The 19,366-nt window shown below is 38.9% G+C and overlaps 2 protein-coding genes across 4 annotated transcripts; both read left to right on the forward strand.

Moving 5' to 3' along the window:
* The first annotated feature begins 483 nt into the window (after nucleotides 1-483).
* u2af2b (U2 small nuclear RNA auxiliary factor 2b) lies at nucleotides 484-6,695 on the forward strand. The gene is made up of 13 exons (XM_056741801.1): nucleotides 484-941; nucleotides 1,514-1,534; nucleotides 1,805-1,937; nucleotides 2,140-2,175; nucleotides 2,750-2,853; nucleotides 2,973-3,124; nucleotides 3,302-3,418; nucleotides 3,545-3,683; nucleotides 4,781-4,860; nucleotides 5,032-5,154; nucleotides 5,239-5,325; nucleotides 5,443-5,694; nucleotides 5,818-6,695. The coding sequence occupies exons 1-13, from the start codon at nucleotides 893-895 to the stop codon at nucleotides 5,950-5,952; spliced, it is 1,428 nt and encodes a 475-aa protein (XP_056597779.1). The 5' UTR covers nucleotides 484-892; the 3' UTR covers nucleotides 5,953-6,695.
* Nucleotides 6,696-8,227: 1,532 nt separating this feature from the next.
* On the forward strand, nucleotides 8,228-17,474 carry cnot3b (CCR4-NOT transcription complex, subunit 3b). 3 transcript variants are annotated; one of them, XM_056741693.1, is made up of 18 exons: nucleotides 8,228-8,376; nucleotides 9,684-9,747; nucleotides 10,251-10,318; nucleotides 11,421-11,522; nucleotides 11,837-11,926; nucleotides 12,172-12,300; nucleotides 12,417-12,512; nucleotides 12,795-13,014; nucleotides 13,095-13,222; nucleotides 13,379-13,432; nucleotides 13,515-14,397; nucleotides 14,491-14,596; nucleotides 15,162-15,303; nucleotides 15,740-15,836; nucleotides 15,971-16,169; nucleotides 16,596-16,728; nucleotides 16,945-17,070; nucleotides 17,157-17,474. In XM_056741693.1, exons 2-18 carry the CDS (start codon nucleotides 9,723-9,725, stop codon nucleotides 17,253-17,255), a joined length of 2,697 nt encoding a protein of 898 aa, XP_056597671.1. In that variant the 5' UTR covers nucleotides 8,228-8,376; nucleotides 9,684-9,722; the 3' UTR covers nucleotides 17,256-17,474. The 3 variants fall into 3 exon arrangements, with proteins under 3 accessions (XP_056597671.1, XP_056597672.1, XP_056597673.1); XM_056741694.1 differs by having other exon boundaries at nucleotides 12,801-13,014; XM_056741695.1 differs by having other exon boundaries at nucleotides 11,448-11,522.
* The last annotated feature ends 1,892 nt before the right edge of the window (nucleotides 17,475-19,366 follow it).

Consider the following 19,366-nt stretch of genomic DNA (forward strand, 5'->3'; position numbering starts at 1 on the left):
ATTCCAGTTTAAAGTAAACCAAAATATATTTTTGTTTAAGATATTGTTGATAATATTTGTGATAGAAATGGTTTAACACCAAAACTTGCTAATATTAGGCAATTATTTATATTTATTTCTTTGGATACTTGTATGAGAAAATATATAATACTAAAGTGGTGTTTGTGTATTGCACCAGGTTAATAACTTGGTTGTAAAGCAGCAGTTAGGTAGGACTTTCTTTCGATATCTATTGTCCCTCTGGTATGACTAGGAGTGTTTTTAAATAAGTTTTAAACTTCTCCAACATCACCCGAAAAAGCACATTCTTAAATATTTCCTTGACAAAATACCACACAGTTTATCTTTAAGAGACAATTGCACGTACAAAAATCTAATAAACAAGATTTCCTGCGTATTGCTTTCTCCAGGCCTGTAGGGGGCAGACACTTCAACATAGCGCTCGTTTAAAGCCATGTTAAGCGGGGTTGTGAAGTAACGGACACAACGCATCCGCCAACGCGGAATTGGCGCTTAGCATTTTAGCCGAGAAGGTCTGGACTTAAACCTATTCAATAATTACAAAATAACAAGATTTGACTGTCAAGAAGTATAATTAAGGGACATATTATTATAACTGAAGGGTTTATTTACCTGTTTTACCGTCCTAAGCCGTTGTTTTTCCACCCTGCGCCGGTTCGAGTTAGCATTAGCAGCTAACAACACCGTGCCGAAAAGTGTTTATTTATATCTGTGCACAAATTTACTTATTTTTCGGGCAACAGCGTATGCTGGTAGTATTTTATAACATCAGCGACGTTTTATTCGGGCTCTTGAATTTGTGTGCAAATTAAAGCGAGTTTAAGTGAAAAACGCATTAGCTAAAGGATCGGAATCCGTTCACAACAGCACAATGTCTGATTTTGATGAGTTTGAGAGACAGCTATCTGAAAACAAGCAAGGTGAGTGAGAAATGTGCATCTAAAGGTACAGTACTGAGAAAGAAACACTTGCATGGTAACAAAAGCTTGAGGTGTTAGTTTGTTGTCACTATAAATAGAGCGGTATGAAGCAAACAAATACCAGACACGTTGATCTGTGCGTTTTAGGTTTAAAATGCATACGTTAAGTGAACTAAAAGATGTAAACGTTAGAATATTGGAAAATAAGTTATTGCTCATATGTTATTTACATTAGTGTTTAGTTCAAATTATGGCAAGTTGTGCTTGATTCATTTTTATTAATTTACAACAATCCCAACTCAATCTTCAAAGCATATGTCTATAGAGTAGTATGCTACACCCGGGACACAGATTTTCAGCCAACCACCCACTTACATGTACTTATCTGATTTTATTATAAGCACCTTGTATACATTGTATCAACTTGTGTGCACCCTGCCAATTGAACTCACAACCTTCTCTGGGTTTGTGCAGGTGGCCTGTTTTATTGTTACATCATCAGTTATTCAAATACTGTGTTCTGTGTATGCAATTTCTGTAAATTTTAACCCTTCTCATTCTCTTTTACACAGGTGACAGTCTAAATGGTCATGGTGGGTATCACTGAATGAAGAACACACACATCCCCATTTCTTACCTTCCTTCTAATCTTCCCTTTTTGTCCTTTAGATTCTCACAGTGAAAATCAAACACTGCATTAAACGGCAAAAATGTTCTTTATTCTGCAGCTAGAATGGGCTTTCTGTCTCCTCCTGATTTAAATAAAACACTACAAGGCTGCTTTCCTCTCCTTAGCTATTGCTATTGTCTTTGTTCTTGGATCCTTAGATTGCTTTTATTTTTCCTTTCTTATTTTGTCTCAGAGCGTGACAAAGAAAACCGCCATCGCAGGCGCAGTCCGTCACGCAGCCGTAGCCGAGAGAGGAAGAGGAGAAGCAGGGAGAGAAGAAGCAGGGAACGCCGCAGCGATAGCAAGGACCGCCGTCATAGGCGCAGGTGAGAGAATCTCAGCCTAATTGTGACTGGAATAAAATGACTATTGTTGTATCAATAGAATGCAACAGTTATGGCAGAACCAACTTTTGATTGTATAAATAACTTTCTTTTTGGAGAAATTGGAATTAATACAATTTTAGTTAACCAAGAATCAAACAAGTTGTCTGTTTTGTAATGTAAATATTCTTAAATGTCATTTCAGTAATCAGGCACCGAATCAACCCCAAGAAAATGTCAGGTAATACTACAGATGGCTAAGTATTACTCTTCTACCTCCTGACCAGGTTTATCTCCCTCAGATCCACTGAAGGAATTAGTGTTCCGTGCTTTCAAGAATGTCGTGGATAAAGAGAAATAATCTAAAGAATGAGGAGCACGATTATTTTGCTACTTGAATGTTGTAGACCATAAACAAAATAAAAAAATTTAAGAACCAAGTTAAATGAAGGAACCGCATTATATGCATGAAGAGTGGTCCGTTTCTCATATTTACTTCTACAAAAATGTGGCTGCTTTTCAGTGCAAAAATGATAGGTTACATCAGTGTTTCCTAGGATTTTGGCAGATTTATTTAAATAACATTATTTTATATTCTTACTAGAAGTAACAGTTATTCCTTCAGCAGTTTATTTTTATGTCATAATTTGTATAACTTTTTTAGTAAACGCTAAAAATGAAAAAAAAAATGAATCCCATAGTAATATAATGAGCATCGATATCGTGCCATTCGAATGTACCAGTTGGTTTTGACAATAATATAATTGGTCTTTTTTTTTTTTCTTTGACATTATGCATTATCTTTGGCATCTTAGTCGTTCACCTCACCGTGAGAAAAAGAAGAAAATCAAGAAGTACTGGGATGTACCACCTCCAGGCTTTGAGCATATTACACCCATGCAATACAAAGCCATGCAAGGTGATGGACGTAACATACTATATGTATTCTCTCTGTTACTTAATTTTTCATTAATGCATTTAGTGATGTCTTTGATAAATCATCCTGTATTTCATATGATTATTCTCTCATTCTCTTAGCTGCTGGTCAGATCCCTGCCACTGCCTTACTGCCCACCATGACGCCGGATGGCCTGGCAGTGACGCCGACCCCAGTGCCTGTAGTGGGCAGTCAGATGACACGCCAGGCTCGCAGACTTTACGTTGGCAACATCCCATTTGGCATTACAGAGGTGATAAATGAACGAATGTTCACATAGTAGAATGACTGTGTGAGGCTTCCACAGAGGAGATTGGCAATAATGGATGACCTTACAACTGTTATTGACCAAATTGTATATAGCACTAATTCATTTAAATTGACGGTTTCACGTGTTCCGCAGAATTTCTCAACTCAATTTGCTCTTCAGGAATCAATGATGGATTTTTTCAACGCTCAGATGAGGCTCGGTGGGCTGTGTCAGGCACCAGGAAACCCTGTTCTCGCGGTTCAGATTAACCAAGACAAGAACTTTGCTTTCCTTGAGGTACCAACAAAGTGTAGATATTAAATTGGCAGTTGCGATTGATGAACTCATGTTTCTGTTTTGACACGTATGACTTTGTCAGATATATAACTTAAATATTAATATTAAATATGTTCTGTTCTCCAGTTCCGATCAGTGGATGAGACCACACAAGCCATGGCGTTTGATGGCATAATTTTCCAGGCACAGAGTTTAAAGATCCGCCGGCCACATGATTACCAGCCTTTACCTGGCTTGAGTGAGAACCCGAGCGTATACGTGCCAGGTGGTTCCTCTTTTTTTTTCAGTTTAGTTCAATTAAAATTGACCCTAAGAGTATGAATTTGGGCCCGTATTCTTAAGCTTCTAAGGATCCTCTTAGAAAGCTCTTAATTTAGCTTAAAAACTTATACGTAGGAGTCTTTGCTTAAAAGCGATTCAGGACCAATCTGAGAGCAACTTTGAGCAGGGAAAAGACACAAACATTTATCTTAATGAGGAGGCGGTGTTGACCCTGTTGCCATGTATGAAGCAGTCTTTTAAAGACTGTGATTGGTTGGTTGGCCAAAAAGAGGAAGAAAAGAGAGCTTTTTAATGTAGGGTTCTTAGTTTGAAACTGCACATAATGCTTTCTGTTTTGCCGTACTCACGTACACACATGCACTATATATATATATTAGTTTCTGCTATAAGTGTTTGTGTGATTATCTGATTGTGACAGAAACAAATCATCTCTGCTGCATGGTTGCATTTCTCCAGATGCCAAATATGTAGTGAAGTCTTAAATTTCTGCCACTATGGTATTTCTACGTGTCTCTAATAGGATCGGTCACCAACATGAACTCTGCACGATCTAATGTGTTGTATTATTTACTCACCGTCACTCAATTCAATGTAATTTTATAGCGCTTTTACAATATGCATGGCATCAAAGCAGTTGTACAAGAAAACCAAAACTAAGAACTAAAGTTGAACACACAAAAAACAATACAAATAAAAAAAGTTATATGGAAATTGTCATACATGATGACACATTTCTTCTCACTTTACTTGTCGTCCATTTTCTCTGCTTTTAAAGAAACTCTTAAGCCTCTTAAAGTCCTCCTTAGATCTCGTAACAATTTTGGACCTTAAGAGCTCTTTTAAGGGTTAAGATGCTTTATGAATTACTTTTAAATTAAAAAGGATCTTTTCTATCATTTTAAGGGGAAACGTCCACATTTCTAAGAATTTTCTTCAAAAATTGTCACTAGGAGCGACTCTTTGAGCTAAGATTCTTTTATGAATATGGGCCCTGTTCTCTTACATTATTTTAGTTGTTTTCCTCTTTTGTGAGATTTGCACCTCTCATCCCATTTTTCTTTTAACAAATGCTTTTTTCAGGTGTGGTGTCAACTGTCGTACCGGATTCTATTCACAAGCTTTTCATCGGAGGCTTGCCTAACTATCTCAGTGACGACCAGGTTGGTTTGAAGTTTACACGCTCAGAAAATATCTATTGAAGTATTTTTTTAAATGCTGGTTTATTCTACATATTTTAGTGAATTACAATAGAAAAGAGCACTTTTAATATTATATGCTAATAGTTAAAACGTAATATACATTTTCAGCAATTTCTTCCTTTATCTCTCTAGGTTAAAGAGCTGTTAACCTCTTTTGGACCTCTAAAAGCCTTCAATTTGGTGAAAGACAGTGCAACAGGACTGTCAAAGGGCTATGCTTTCTGTGAATATGTGGATGTTAATGTCAACGATCAGGTGAGTTGGCAAAGTTAGTTTTCCTTCTGTCTGAGAATTTTTATATCCTTTGAACCCCAAAATTAATCTGTCAATGTTTTTCAGGCCATTGCAGGATTGAACGGTATGCAGTTAGCAGATAAGAAGCTGCTGGTTCAGAGGGCAAGTGTAGGGGCCAAGAATGCCACAATGGTAAGAATTAAGTTCCTCTTAAGAGGATTTGACTATAGTGAACTGATTCAATTCATTCTCAAAATGTCTTGTATTCCTAATTTCAATCCTTTAATTTTCTCTACTAACTGTTCACAGATGAGTATAAATGAGACTCCAGTGACGTTGCAAGTGCCAGGAATGATGACCAACCCCATGGTACAGATGGGTGGTACACCCACAGAGGTCCTCTGTCTGATGAACATGGTGGCACCCGAGGAGTTGCTGGATGATGAGGAGTACGAGGAGATAGTGGAGGATGTCAAGGAGGAGTGCTCCAAGTACGGCCAGGTCAAAAGCATAGAGATCCCTCGACCTGTCGACGGACTGGAGGTCCCTGGAACTGGCAAGGTAAAGGAAGTTGTTCTGGTTTTCCAACACTCCCACAAGTGATGGATAGAACCAATGGCTTTTAGTGTAAACTTGTTGTTTTTTATAATGCCTTTGTAACCATCTTGTCTTTTTATTCTCCAGATCTTTGTGGAGTTCACTTCTGTTTTTGACTCCCAGAAAGCCATGCAGGGCTTAACAGGAAGAAAGTTTGCTAACAGGGTGGTGGTGACCAAGTACTGCGATCCAGATGCCTACCACCGTCGAGACTTCTGGTAGAAACATGAGGAAGAGAGAGGAAAAGGATGAAATAGCAGCTATGTGATATTAGCTCTATAGACAGAGAAGTTAAGGCAGAGATGATGAAAGGGGGAACATTTTTGTACTCATAAATAAGCCGAAAGGCAAATCTTCTTTTTTTGTTGTTTTGAGGGTTAAATTAAGATTTGTGATCAATTATGGGAGGGTTGTTTCTTTTGCTTTTGTTTGTATTTTAAGAACATTAGCGGAAAATGGCTTATTCTGTTAATAAAATTGTTACTATTTTTTAATTGTATACTGAAGCAAAAATTGTAACATCGTGACGTTGCTGCCCAACAGAGAAGCACCAAGAAATGTACGCAGAGATGCACTCGGCATTACCATAGTTATATTCAGGCAGGTAATTCAAATGAAGATGTCATCATCTTGTCCTTGACTTTGTTTTTTATCCCTTTTTTATTCCACGCTTTGAATTATAACCCATTGATCCTTTTCACAAGACATTTGTCTTCTCTGTTGGCCAAAACGCCACGTCTCCCTCCCATTCTGTAGCTTCTCACAGTTTATATCTTCAGTTATTAGACTGTCCCAGAGCTTGTTTTTGGTATAAAATTTTCTCCTTTAACTCATTTGATCTCTTTCATACGTAATTACCTTCCCATTTGGCGACGACATATGTCCTTTGTGGAAGCATTTGTGTTTCTATGTGTGATTTTCAGTATAATAGGCCACTTTTGATAATAAAATATTGGAAGTATGAATCTCTGGATGAGTCTCTCTGGGTTTGAGTGGCTTGGTATACACTGTACCATTGCATGCTAGTCTGTTTAAAAGGAGCAATATGTAGCATTTTTATGTTCTTTGTGTTGTGTTTTGTGGCTGATCGAATGTCTGGTCTCCAAAACAGATCAGTACATCACAATCTTAGAGTATACATAATTCTTTATGACACTGTTTGTTGTCCATATGCTGCTTATTGCTTCTCAAGTAGTCCAGCAAAGCTATCAGTCTTATATATTCAATGGTTACTGTTAAGAACAGCCCAAAAACATCTTCATTAAAATCAGCAGTTCAGAATATACTGATGTGCTTATAATTAACATATTGTTGAATGTGTTCCATTTAAGGACTAATTAAAATAGGAGTTTATGGTGATCCAAAATATGTGATCTTATTTGGTTTAAAGCTCATTGGGTTGGAAAGTTGTGGTTTGCTGAAGCCTGTGATTTAGACTTCAGCTGATACAGAAGACTCAAATGCTCTGAAAGAACTGTGATTGTTGTGTTAATGTGGTTTTATAAAGACCCTTGTGAACTGGAACCAAAGTTTTTCACTTTTTCCCTCTTTTCTCTCTCTGTACAGTTGAAGGCTTTATCACTGCCGTCCAGCAACAGGCTGCATACAAACACTTGTCTACTGGTGTATTTCTGATTTAAACTTTATTTCTTGGATTTATTTTGTCTAGGTCGCATCTAATCGTATGTGTGATTGGTTTTAATATCAGGGTTAACAAACATAGATCCAGAAAACTGAAGGGGTCTATTGTTTTGTTTTCTTTTTTCTGTAAGATCAGATATGTTACTAGTGTTTTGAATATACTTACATACATTTCTTTGTTCATTGAATACTTCTGAAAATGTCTTGTTTTGATTTTCTTCTTATGCAAACAATAGTAAAATCATTTTACAACAACATATAGCGTTAAATGGGTTCATTTTTTAGCACTTTTACACACATTTACAAAAGCAACAAACTAAATTACATACTTTTTATTAGATTATTTTAAAATGTTATATGCCGGGCTGCCCAGGCCCAATTTGATTGTCCATACAAATATAAATTGCTTGATTGTTTTGCCCGTTTGTCTTATTTTAAGTTATTGTTATTTTTCTATTCTGAAAGCTATTATTTTGATAGGATCATAAGCAGGTTTATGTTGTGCATCCGCTTCCTTGATATAAACCAATAGGATGATCAGGTTTATTGTGCCCACTGCATTCCTAAGGCAAGTGATAGGCATTATTGCATGAATGGTATAAAAATGCAAAGGGTTTTAACACAATATTATTGACCCGAGGCAATAATATTGTGTACGTCGGAAATTTTTCAAGACATCCCGGTACACCTTTAACCTCTTCGTATACACCAACCACCACTCGCTATGCACGGAAGCTGTCAAGCAGTGCAACTAAATCGACAGCTCCTCTTATCCAATAAAAGATGTGCGCTGTCGAAGGGGCACCCAATGGCGCGTCGGTGGGCGGAGCCACACACCTCCAGCGCACCAGCGGAGGAGGTGTTCCTGGTAGCCATCTTTGATGCGCGAAGTGATTGTTTGACGAATAGAAATAATAGAAAATAAAAATATAGCGTAAAAAGTTAAGTAATTGAGCTGGAACCGAAGGGGATATTAAGAAGTAAGGTGAAACTCAGGAAAATAAGGTAAAGCATCATCGAATCGTGGGAGCGTCACTCCGCTAACGTTACGTGCCTGTTTTTTCTTTCCCTTCCAATTTGTAATCCAGCCAAAAAGCTCTAGCCGGTCGCGTTCACGGCTGGCTCGACACTGAATGGGTGGCGTGCTTTCTGCTTCATTTAAAGTGATCGTATTATCTCATCACCGCGCGGGAAAAGCAGTATGCGTTCGCCTGAAGTTTTAAGATGCGCTCACGTTAACACCGTAGACAAATAAGAGGATCCACATGCATGCAATGGCTAGCTGTGGTTCCACATTCGTGACCATGAAAAATCCAGCTTTAAGTGAGCTGTTATCATCGAGGTCGTGAGATTTGGGGGTTTAAGGTTTACTTTAGGTCTGACTTGCTTTGCATTGCATTGTAACAGCCTATGGAGGGTCTTGTAAAGCCAGCTGTTGTGTTTGCACGCGCTACATTGTTGCGAGAACTCGGCGGATGCGCGCGACTCCTGTGTCCGAGAACTTTGATTGACGTGGATGTGACAGCCTGTCTATATATTGTAACATTAACGTTCATTTATGACTACTTTTGAAAAAAATACACATTTCTATTGATGCCTTTATGATTGGCCCACATTTAATATATATATGTGTATGAGATTTAGGTCAGACAGTGTTTCGGGAGTCTGTCTTTTAAAATGGTTTATAAACTAGTGTGATCCTTATTTCAGTTGAATCTGTCCTTTTCAGGGTTATTTATATGTTGTTTAGGCAATTAACCAGAAATTTCGTTCAAAAATATCCTGTTGTGTGTATTTAGTCTGTTTTGTGTGTATGGGTTTTTGACTAGGATATTTGTAATGCTGTTTCATAAATGCAGTACCAAAGAAGTCTGTGTATGTGTGTGAATACCTTTTAGGCTTTCAAAATTAGTTATTTAATCATTTATATGTGTAGGGCTTCAAAGACATTTCTTGCCTATACATCAAGATACATTAATTGCACCTATTTTTTTTCTTGAAAGAATGGTTCACTCACAAATGAAAGTTCTACCATATTATCTAACCTTAAGGACTACTGTTCTTCTATAAAAACAAAGTGAGAAATATAATTTTAGACAATATAAGAATGTTGATGTTACTATGTTGTCTGTACATTTGTGTTCTAGTTAATAAACAAAGTGGATTGAACTACGATAACTATAAACATGTCAAAAGTGAAATGTGCCACATCAATGATGTTATTCATGTGTATGTATACTTAATTTCCCCCAAACGGAGCTTTTTTCTCCATCCAATATAGCTTATTTCTGTCTTATTTTATTTTCTTTCAGGAAAAGAAGGCATGAAGAAAACATCATAGTTGAGTCGTCATGGCTGATAAAAGGAAACTTCAAGGTAAACTCCTATGATATTTGGAGAAAACTTATGGTTTGAGTTCTCAAATTGGCATTTTTCAAGGACCTTTGAAGCATTTGTGTTTAATGCCCTCCTTGAAAGATATCTATCTTTAGCTCGGCTGCAAGAGAACGGTACATTAGTAATCTATATTATTTATCATTATCTGCTCTTTTTTGATGTATCTGACGTTTGTGCTCGTGTCACAGTCCTCACTGAGAATCTTGCCTGGGGTCTTTCTGCTGCGTAGAAACTGTCCTAAATTAGATTTTATATCATTTGATCAAAGATTGACTTATATTTTCAAAAACCTGCAACAAGCAGGTTTGACAAGCACAAATGTTTACGTCTGCTCAGACCCTGATGTGGCCCTAAGTTTTTCTAAACATGAACGTTGCCGTGGACTTTTGCGATCAAATCTGTGTGTACGCACGTTTTATAAATGAGGCCGCTGGTCTCATCTCACCCTTTTATTTACTTCTGTTTTACTCTCCTGTCGGCAGGTGAAATAGACAGATGTTTGAAAAAAGTTGCGGAAGGAGTAGAGCAATTTGAGGACATTTGGAAAAAGGTGAGAATTAGATCTTTTACTTTTGAAATCACATTTTATAATGTGGAATGCACATAAACTCCTTCTCTAACGTAATTTTGTACAGATACATTTTTAAATGCATCCATAAATCATTAAAGGGGTCATATGGCGCGAACACGTGTTTTTCTATGTCGTTGGTGTGTTATAAGTTGCCCATGCTTGTAATAGACAGGTAAAATTGCTAAAATTAAAGTTTCGGAACAATAGGTGCATTCTTTCTGAACGCGAACGCTCACCCAGACCTGCCTGAAACGCCTCGTGTAACCACACCCCCACAAATCCATGTCAGCTCCTCGTATGATTTGACTTAGACCGCCCAAATGTATAGGCAAGTAAGATGCCGGTTAACTGGCCAATCATAGCACACCTCGCTTTTCAGAGCAATGAGCTTTGTAAAATATCTGAGCGTTTCAGAGAGGCAAAGAGACGATACTAACATGCACTGTATGTGTAAAATACAGCTTTTTTAACCTTAAATCGTGAATACACATTACATTACATCTAAAACAAATGATAATAATCATTTTAGCCTTGTCATTTGACCCCTTTAATATGAATAAAACAAATTTGCTTAGTCAAAAGTACAATCTGAAAGTGAAAACCACTCCCTGGGACTTTTGAGCTTTTGCAAAGTAATGCATGCAAACACAAAGTGTTTTTGCACACTAATACACAGCCACTACAACAAAATTGTTGCTCAGCATTTTCACTGAACCACAACACACAGAAATAATGGCAAGAATCTTGTGAAAACTTCATATGAGTAAAAGTAATTTAGTTTGCTACATATATTTGTATGTCTTTCGATAAAGTTTACAAAGATGTGATCGCACACAGTTTTAATGGTTTTATCTTGAAAAATGGGGGTAGCTGGTCCACGTCTATTTTTGCCCAAAGGCATCTAGCTGGAAAGAGTACACATGTGATCATCTGTTCATACAAGAACCTCTGCCAATGGGCAGTCCTTAATCAAATTTCAGACGTTAGATGTTTTGTCTCCTATATTTGACACTTTTGTTTCTCCCATTCAGTAGCCATGCATTATTTCCCCCATCTACAGAAATGATAATGTTTTGGTCAGTTGTATGTCTGTGCTTTTGCCCATCAGCTCCACAATGCAGCCAACGCCAACCAAAAAGAAAAATATGAGTCTGACCTCAAGAAAGAGATAAAAAAATTACAGGTGAGATGTTCCTTTGATCGGATGTTTTCGCTATAAGTGGGCCAGTCCAGTTAAGTGTGCTGCTTACCGCTGGTGTTGATCCAGCTGTAAATAAATATTATTTTAATACTTTGTCTGCATGGTAACCAATAAAGATTAAATATGCCAAATGCGACCTGAGCGAGGGACCATGTGTGCGTGTGTCCTCCGTGCTTGACTGTGCAGGACGAGTCCCTGCATGCTTGATTTCAGGCGTCCGACTCAAAATTTCCTTTCGTTTTCTTTCTCCTTTTTTATTTGTGTTGTGTCTGTATCTTCCCGCATTGCTTTAACAGAGGCTTCGAGACCAGATTAAGACGTGGGTTGCCTCCAGTGAGATTAAAGATAAAAGACAGCTAGTAGAAAACCGAAAACTCATAGAAACGGTGAGTTGGCAGCCTGCTTGAATGCAACAAAAGGACCAAATCTACTGAATATAATGATCATCTAAAACCTTAATATAGATTTGAATGTATGGAGTACATTAGTAATGTTTTGAGGTACATTAGGATGTGTGGGACTAAGTTGACATGTTCCTGGACATAATTTAATAGGGTCCAGTTTGAGAGTTTATTGGGCCGCCCTCATCACAGGTACTTTTGCAACTTAAGATGAGCTTTGTGTTTTACAGCAAATGGAGCGATTTAAGATCGTGGAACGGGAGACCAAAACGAAAGCGTACTCTAAAGAGGGACTCGGTCTCGCTCAGAAAGTCGATCCCGCACAAAAAGAGAAGGAAGAGATCGGGCAGTGGCTAACGGTAAGAATCAGCCACCAAAGTCAAGATGTCTAGTGTTCTTAGATGGATCTGTGTCTCGTCTTGACTCAACATAATAACAGAGAGTATTGCATCACCTTTCTTCTGCCTTCTTTCAGAACACAATTGATACTTTGAACATGCAAGTGGATCAGTTTGAGAGCGAAATAGAATCACTCTCTGTCCAGACGAAGAAGAAAAAAGGAGATAAAGAGGTCCAGTACTTTTCCTCCATCATTTATCATATAAGAGCCTCAAAGATACTCACAGAACCGCAATCCCAAGCTTTAAGAGTCTGCTGAAGTCTAACTTAATTGTCTTTGTATGTAGTCATTTTTAAGCAAGTCTGTTTGAAAGAAATTTGGAAATGACAATTTAGTGAGTAGTAGGGACATTAAAGGTTCCAAGTAGTTCAATTAATATAATGTTATTGCCTTGATTCTTTCTTGCTTATATTAATGAAAAGTAAGATTGTTTTGCCCATTATATTATGTCAGAAGCAGGATCGGATTGAAGAACTTAAGCGCCTGGTCGAACGACACCGCTTTCACATTGGCATGCTCGAGACCATCCTCCGAATGCTGGACAACGATTCGATACAGGTGGATTCCATCCGCAAGATTAAAGATGATGTCGAATACTACCTTGATTCATCTCAGGACCCAGACTTTGAAGAGAACGAGTTCATCTACGATGATATTGATTTTGAGGAGATCCGTACGTTTCTTTATGTCAACATTTATTGCATTGAGTGTTCCGTTCTCAGTCTTATTTCTGTTTCATTAATTCCCCTCCAGCCCAGCCAATAGTGGCAACATCTCCACCAGGTACCGCGGAAGATGATCTTTTCCAACACTCAAGTTCTACGCCAACCTCGACAACGTCCTCTTCGCCCATCCCTCCCTCCCCAGCCACTTGCACTACGGTATGATGATTTTTTCTCTTTTATAAATATTACTAACAGACACTTTTTTTGCCGTGCTGTCTGCTACCGTTTTTTTGTCTATGTGATGTGGTGGATTATATAAAGAAGTTTGTATCATTCAGTATTTTATTTTTTTCTTTATTTGTGTCATTCAAGAATTCGGAAGATGAAAAGAAAAGAGGTCGTTCGACCGACAGCGAAATCAGTCAGGTGAGAAATCATTTTCTGTTTCTTACAGATGGCTGTCGTTTTAGATTGACATTAATTCACAAATCCTTCTTTCTTATTTCAGTCGCCAGTCAAGACAAATCCTGCGTTCTTATTTCAGTCACCTATCAAGAACGGAAATCCATCTTCATCTCTATCCTCCTCGTCGTCATTGTCATCGTCCTCGGGAGCCTCTTCAAACTCTTTGATCTCCATGGCAACTATAACCAGTGGTGCAAGCTCGACATCAGGGGGCAGCAGCCTTTTAGGCAACGTGATAGCCTCCCATCAGAACTCTGGCAGCTACAGTTCTGCAACCCAGCAACAATCACAACAAAGCACACACCAGCACCAGCCCAAAAACCCTTCCCAGTCCAACGCTAACTCCGCCTCCAACAGCAGTATCTTAATGTTGACACCCAGATCCACTTCACCGCCTAACACCAGCACAACCGGCCCTGTGACGCCCGTCTCCCAGAGCCAGATGGGTTTCGGTTCCAGTCTGGGCCTGGGGAAGGGTACACCAACAAGTGGCGCAAACCAGATCCCCGGCCTGGTCCTCTCAGGGATGCCGGCATCCCTGAGCAGCATGGCTGGGTTTTTAAGCGGATTGAGTCCAGCGCCTTATGCGCAAGCGGCCGCAGCAGGTGCTGTCAGCAGCGGGTTTTCCGGAGCAAATGTTAGTAGTACCAACTCAAGTGGAGTTGTAACATCAATGACTGCTAACGGAAGTCTGAGCTCCACGAGCCTCTTGGGCTCGGGGCCTGGTGTGTTGGGTCTCGGGTTGACGCAGTCTTCTGTGGAGCCTCTGGTTGTTTCAAGCCCTGTGGGAGGAGGACTGACCTCAGGGAGCAGTGTGGGGGTTATAGGAAGCAACGTAGGGACCTCTGGGACAGGAAGTGCACCAGCTATGGGAAGTGCCGGGTTACCCCGACCACCAAGTGGACCGAAACAAAATGGTGGTACAAGTAAGTTCAGAGCAGTAAAAGCATAATGTGTTGTTTTAAAATGATGAAATGTAGGGAAAGATTGAAATGATGATATCAATATGTCGTTTTTAGGTTATAGTGCCGTGGTAGCGGACAGCACAGCTGACTCCATTCTCAACAGTGCCCCCCAACTGCAAATTAGCCAATCTACATCCTTAAATTCCTCAGCAAATCAGCCGTGAGTGTTGGCTTGTTTTTTTTTCACCCATTTGTGGTATAGATGGTTTAACAGCAACAGCAACATAAACAAATGTTCCTGCACATGCAGACTTTGGTGGACTGCCCTTAACTTCCGGTACATATTCACAAATGATAGAGCGCCTGTAGATTATTTCTGATAACAAGCAAAAAAAACTGAGAAGAACAGTTACTTGGCAAAACTTGCCAACCTGTAGATGTAAATATCCCTTACGGTGTCTTTAAATGCACCAGGAGCCATTCAACAAATTGTTTATTTAATGAAATAAATTTACAACAAAATTCAATAAATGATTATACAATAACATAATAAGATTAATTAAAATAAACATAAATCAAATACAAATAGTTATATTAAATACACTAGCCAGACCGATTAACAAACACAGACTGGAAGTTAACTGCAGTCCAGGCGTGCACGTCCGATGTTGTAAAAAGATCCCTATAAAAAAGGAAACCTGACTACATTCCTTTCCCATTAAAACTGCAAATTTGTCAAATTAAGACAATTTCTCTAAATGCCCCTCTTTTTTCTGTCAAACCAGAAAGGACACTGGGTCCAGCCTTCTGGGGTCGATGATGCTACCGCCCAGCTCGCCCTCCCCATCATACAGTGAGAGTAAACCAGCTGGTGGAAGCCTACTGAATGGCCCTCACTCCTATACACAGGCTGTTGACACCATCAAGGTTGCTCACACAACACTGCTCGCTCTCTACATTCTTCTTTATATTTGATTTTGATATTTGTCAATGACTGGGTGCCTCATAAACCCTGATTTGTGAAACTCTGCTCTTTCTAAATTTTTGCCAGATTAATGGATTGTCTTAATAAAGATATACACTGTGAACTGGTCACCAGTTGTTTAAAAACAGCCAATTCTGTTTATAAATTATAAATGGCCTCATTTAACATTCATTTACAACAAACATTCTCAGAGACATGGAGCATGACATTATATGCACTTAATATTGATTATTTGCTATAGTGTTTTAGGTAAACCGCTTATATTGAACTAAAGTAGTGTTGTATAACAAATGGAATCAAGAAAATGTAAAGATTCGGGATAAATGGTGTTTTGAAACATGCATGTGGTTATATCTCTCTTGTTCTTTTTCTCTGCAGCCTCAGGAGCCTCCGAGCTCTTTGAAATCCATGGCAGAGAGGGTAGCTCATGGCTCAGGGTTAGAAGAAGAGCTGTCTGCACTACATATCACTAGTGGTAAGTATCACCACACATTTACTTTTATTATTTTCCCCTCATTTTACCAGCTAGAAACAGGGTGACCCTCTGTTCATAGGGTTATCCTCATTGGACCCACTTCGTTATACGCCATTCCTTTTCCCTCCCTCCAGATATATTTCCCAACTCCACCACTCCGTCGGGCACTCCTGCAGCTCCTCAGTCATCTGTATCAGAGGTGAACATCCCACCATCGTTGGGGGTGTGTCCGCTTGGCCCTGCCCCCCTTTCCAAAGAGCAGCTGTACCAGCAAGCCATGCAGGAGTCTGCCTGGACGCACATGCCTCGCCCATCTGATTCGGAGAGGATCAGGTGCACGCACGCACGCACACAAACACACACACGCATGCTTTAATCTCTGGGGAATCTCCTGGATGAGGAATTCATCTGGACTGGCACAGTTTTTTTTGTGTAAATGCAGTGTTGGGTTTATCTAGTAACTAAGTAAATACTTACTGTAACGTACCTACTTTTCCCTTTTAAAAAAGTAAAGTAAGGGATTACTCTTATTTTTTAATGTAATTTAATTAGTTACATCACGAATACAGGAATACAGCACTTTCATTACTAATGAACTACCAATAAAGTAACCGCATGTAAAGGAGGAATGCAATAAAGCATCTTATCATTTAAACAGTTAAAAAGCGATCCTACATTGGGTCATTGCCATTTTTATATTTGTGCAAACCGTAGCTATATTTTTCTCACCGGTGATTTAATACTCTTTTGGACACACAGGCAGTACCTGATGAGGAATCCATGCCCTATACTGCCTTTCCACCACCAGATGCCACCTACTCACTCTGACACTGTGGAGTTCTACCAGAGACTGTCTACAGAGACCCTCTTCTTCATCTTTTATTATTTAGAGGTGAGTTTCTGTCAGCACTATTGCAGTCGCTTGAACGGCTAACATCCTTCAGTGAATCCTTTGTAATTACGAAAGTCATCACCTCAGACGGCATTTATGGTTTGCATTTGATGGATTGGTACTTTATTGATCTTCGAAGAGGATTATGATCAGATTACGGTCTCTTTTATTGACGTTTTGCTGGCGAATGACAGATTTTTCCTTACTTTCCTGAAGGGTACGAAGGCACAGTATCTGGCAGCCAAGGCCTTGAAAAAGCAGTCATGGAGGTTTCACACAAAGTACATGATGTGGTTTCAGAGGCATGAGGAGCCCAAGACCATCACTGATGAGTTTGAGCAGGCATGTCACAATTCACATTCAAACAATGTTTATATATATATATTTAATAACTTGATTTACTAATACTGAATGACCGAACTCCACAGGGGACGTATATTTACTTTGACTATGAAAAATGGGGCCAGAGGAAAAAGGAAGGATTTACATTTGAGTATAGATATCTCGAGGACCGAGACCTTCAGTGACGAGCAGACAACTGGCAGGAACGGAGGACTACTGTCGACATTCCGAACTGAAACAACACGCACATACACACTCTCTTTCATTCACTAAGGTGGAGACCCAGATGCGAGTGCGGGACTGTTTTTTGTCTCGCTGGTGCATATGCATCCGGAGCTCACCCACTCTTCTTCAATACCCCACCTTGACACGCCGCTCTCCATTTGTAACGCCGCCCCATCAGACTTGACAGCGTTAAACTTTATGGAGCATTATTGCACCAAATAAGGTATTAGCAGTACGATTCGAGCAAAAACACAAATATGCCTGCGTAAGATATCCACGGCTAATTTCGTAAAACATTGTTTGAAGTACAAACAAATTAAATCATTTTAAGCATTAATACTATTAAAGTGAACAACAGCAAATTGAATTAGTTGGCACAAATGTTTTGGCATACACTGGTCAAAAAAAAAACGGTAACAGCTGCGAGCTGTTCTCTTTCTTGCTCTGGTTAAAGCACAGGTGTTAATTCATATCGTATGTGCTTTGCCGTACATATATATTATACCCCCATATATTAGTGATATTTTAATTTTGCTACAACTGTGATGTGACTTGATAAGAATCGATAGCACCAGGTCAAGCACATTATATTAAAGATGTGTTTATAGACACTAACAGCAAGAATTGGTGGGGTTGGTCACTCTTATCATGAAGACTAAATATAGTTAAATTGTGCCTGTGTGAGCTGTGTTTAAAATACAGAGCTTTTATTTGGGCTAAGAAAGGGAATTTACAAACGTTTATTAGCTAGATATATATATATATGTCAATGTTGTCACGCTTTCACACACTTCATTAGAACCCAAAGTCGCCCAGATTTGACACCGTTTCGTTCTACGACACTCAGAAATATCCAGATTTTCATAGGAAATGTTTTTTTCCTTAATATTTGTCCGTGCTGTACAAGTTTTCAACCAGAGTTAATTTAGTGCAAAGAAATGCTGTCGAGTGGGAGGAATAGGTCATTGAAGAATAGGGCATAACACAAACAGCCCATGCACACCACCTCGTTTTTATTTTGACGTTTATCTTTCCTGATGAGCGTGTGGAAGAGAGCCGAAATGTGAATTATAGATATTTTTTCCTAACTGGAAAAGTGTTGTACAGAATGTTTGTTCTCCTGTCGATCTCCCCCGATTTCATTTAAATGGCATGAGAAATTACACTCTAGAAGTGGCCTGGAGTAAATAAACACGTTGAAATTTAAGTAAAGACTGTAAAATATAAATAAAAGAATTACTTTTCAAAAAGAGGTTGTCTGGATTTTCATCAGCGCTGAGAAATTGTTTCAGTGAATATCTGTTGTTATCATTAAATACCTTTATTTTGTGTTTAAATACTGAAACTAAATACCTTCTTTGAACTCGTGTTCGTTTGGGTGCAAGCACATTTTTGCGTGATGCATGTGACGCATTTGGTTCGGGCCAGCGGCTGCAGGACCGTTTGAGTCATCTGGATTTGTGTGTGTTTGTATATGTGTGTGCAAAGGCTACGAGCACTTCTGGCAGGTTCACTACCATGGAGTTCCCACAGCGACAAGACTGACCTCACCATCGCCTCAGCAAAAAGACATCGAGTCACGCCGTGTCCCAAATACAAAGATTTTCTTTCTCTCATGTCACAGTAAATCGGAATGCTCATACCCCAGAGTGTGTTTCTTTCCATCTGCAGTGTGTTATTTAAGAATAATGTCTCCTGAATTTAAGAATCATGCCTCCTGATACAGTCTTGACTTCACACAGTGTGAGAAAGTCTCGGACAGCTCAGACCTCAGTTACAAGAAACAGGTATACAGGAAAATTTTAGACTGCCCCAAAGTTTTGGACAACATGGACAAAAAGTAATGGTGAGCTTATGGATGAGTGAGTTTAGGCTCATTTAGACAACATTATACACGTGGAGTCAAATTCAATCACACTTCAATTTGTGTTATTTTGTTTAAGAGTAACAAGCAAGCCTATAGTTTTAGAGAATATTTTTCTAATAGTTTTAAGGTATGGTAGTTCACAGAATTATACGGAGGTCATAAACGTATTTAAACAATGTATGTACAATAACAATAATAAAAAAT

Source organism: Triplophysa dalaica, chromosome 25 (genome assembly GCF_015846415.1).
Source record: "Triplophysa dalaica isolate WHDGS20190420 chromosome 25, ASM1584641v1, whole genome shotgun sequence".
Lineage (NCBI taxonomy): Eukaryota > Metazoa > Chordata > Actinopteri > Cypriniformes > Nemacheilidae > Triplophysa > Triplophysa dalaica.

Bases quoted from the DNA above. Each gene is read 5' to 3' on its own strand.
- cnot3b (XM_056741693.1), top strand. From the start codon at position 9,723: ATGGCTGATAAAAGGAAACTTCAAG. The intron at 10,319-11,420 runs GTGAGAATTAGA...TGTTTTGGTCAG, and splicing joins TTGAGGACATTTGGAAAAAG to TTGTATGTCTGTGCTTTTGC. The intron at 13,015-13,094 runs GTACGTTTCTTT...ATTCCCCTCCAG, and splicing joins TATTGATTTTGAGGAGATCC to CCCAGCCAATAGTGGCAACA.
- u2af2b (XM_056741801.1), top strand. From the start codon at position 893: ATGTCTGATTTTGATGAGTTTGAGAGACAGCTATCTGAAAACAAGCAA. The intron at 2,176-2,749 runs GTAATACTACAG...TTGGCATCTTAG, and splicing joins CAACCCCAAGAAAATGTCAG to TCGTTCACCTCACCGTGAGA. The intron at 4,861-5,031 runs GTTGGTTTGAAG...TTATCTCTCTAG, and splicing joins ACTATCTCAGTGACGACCAG to GTTAAAGAGCTGTTAACCTC.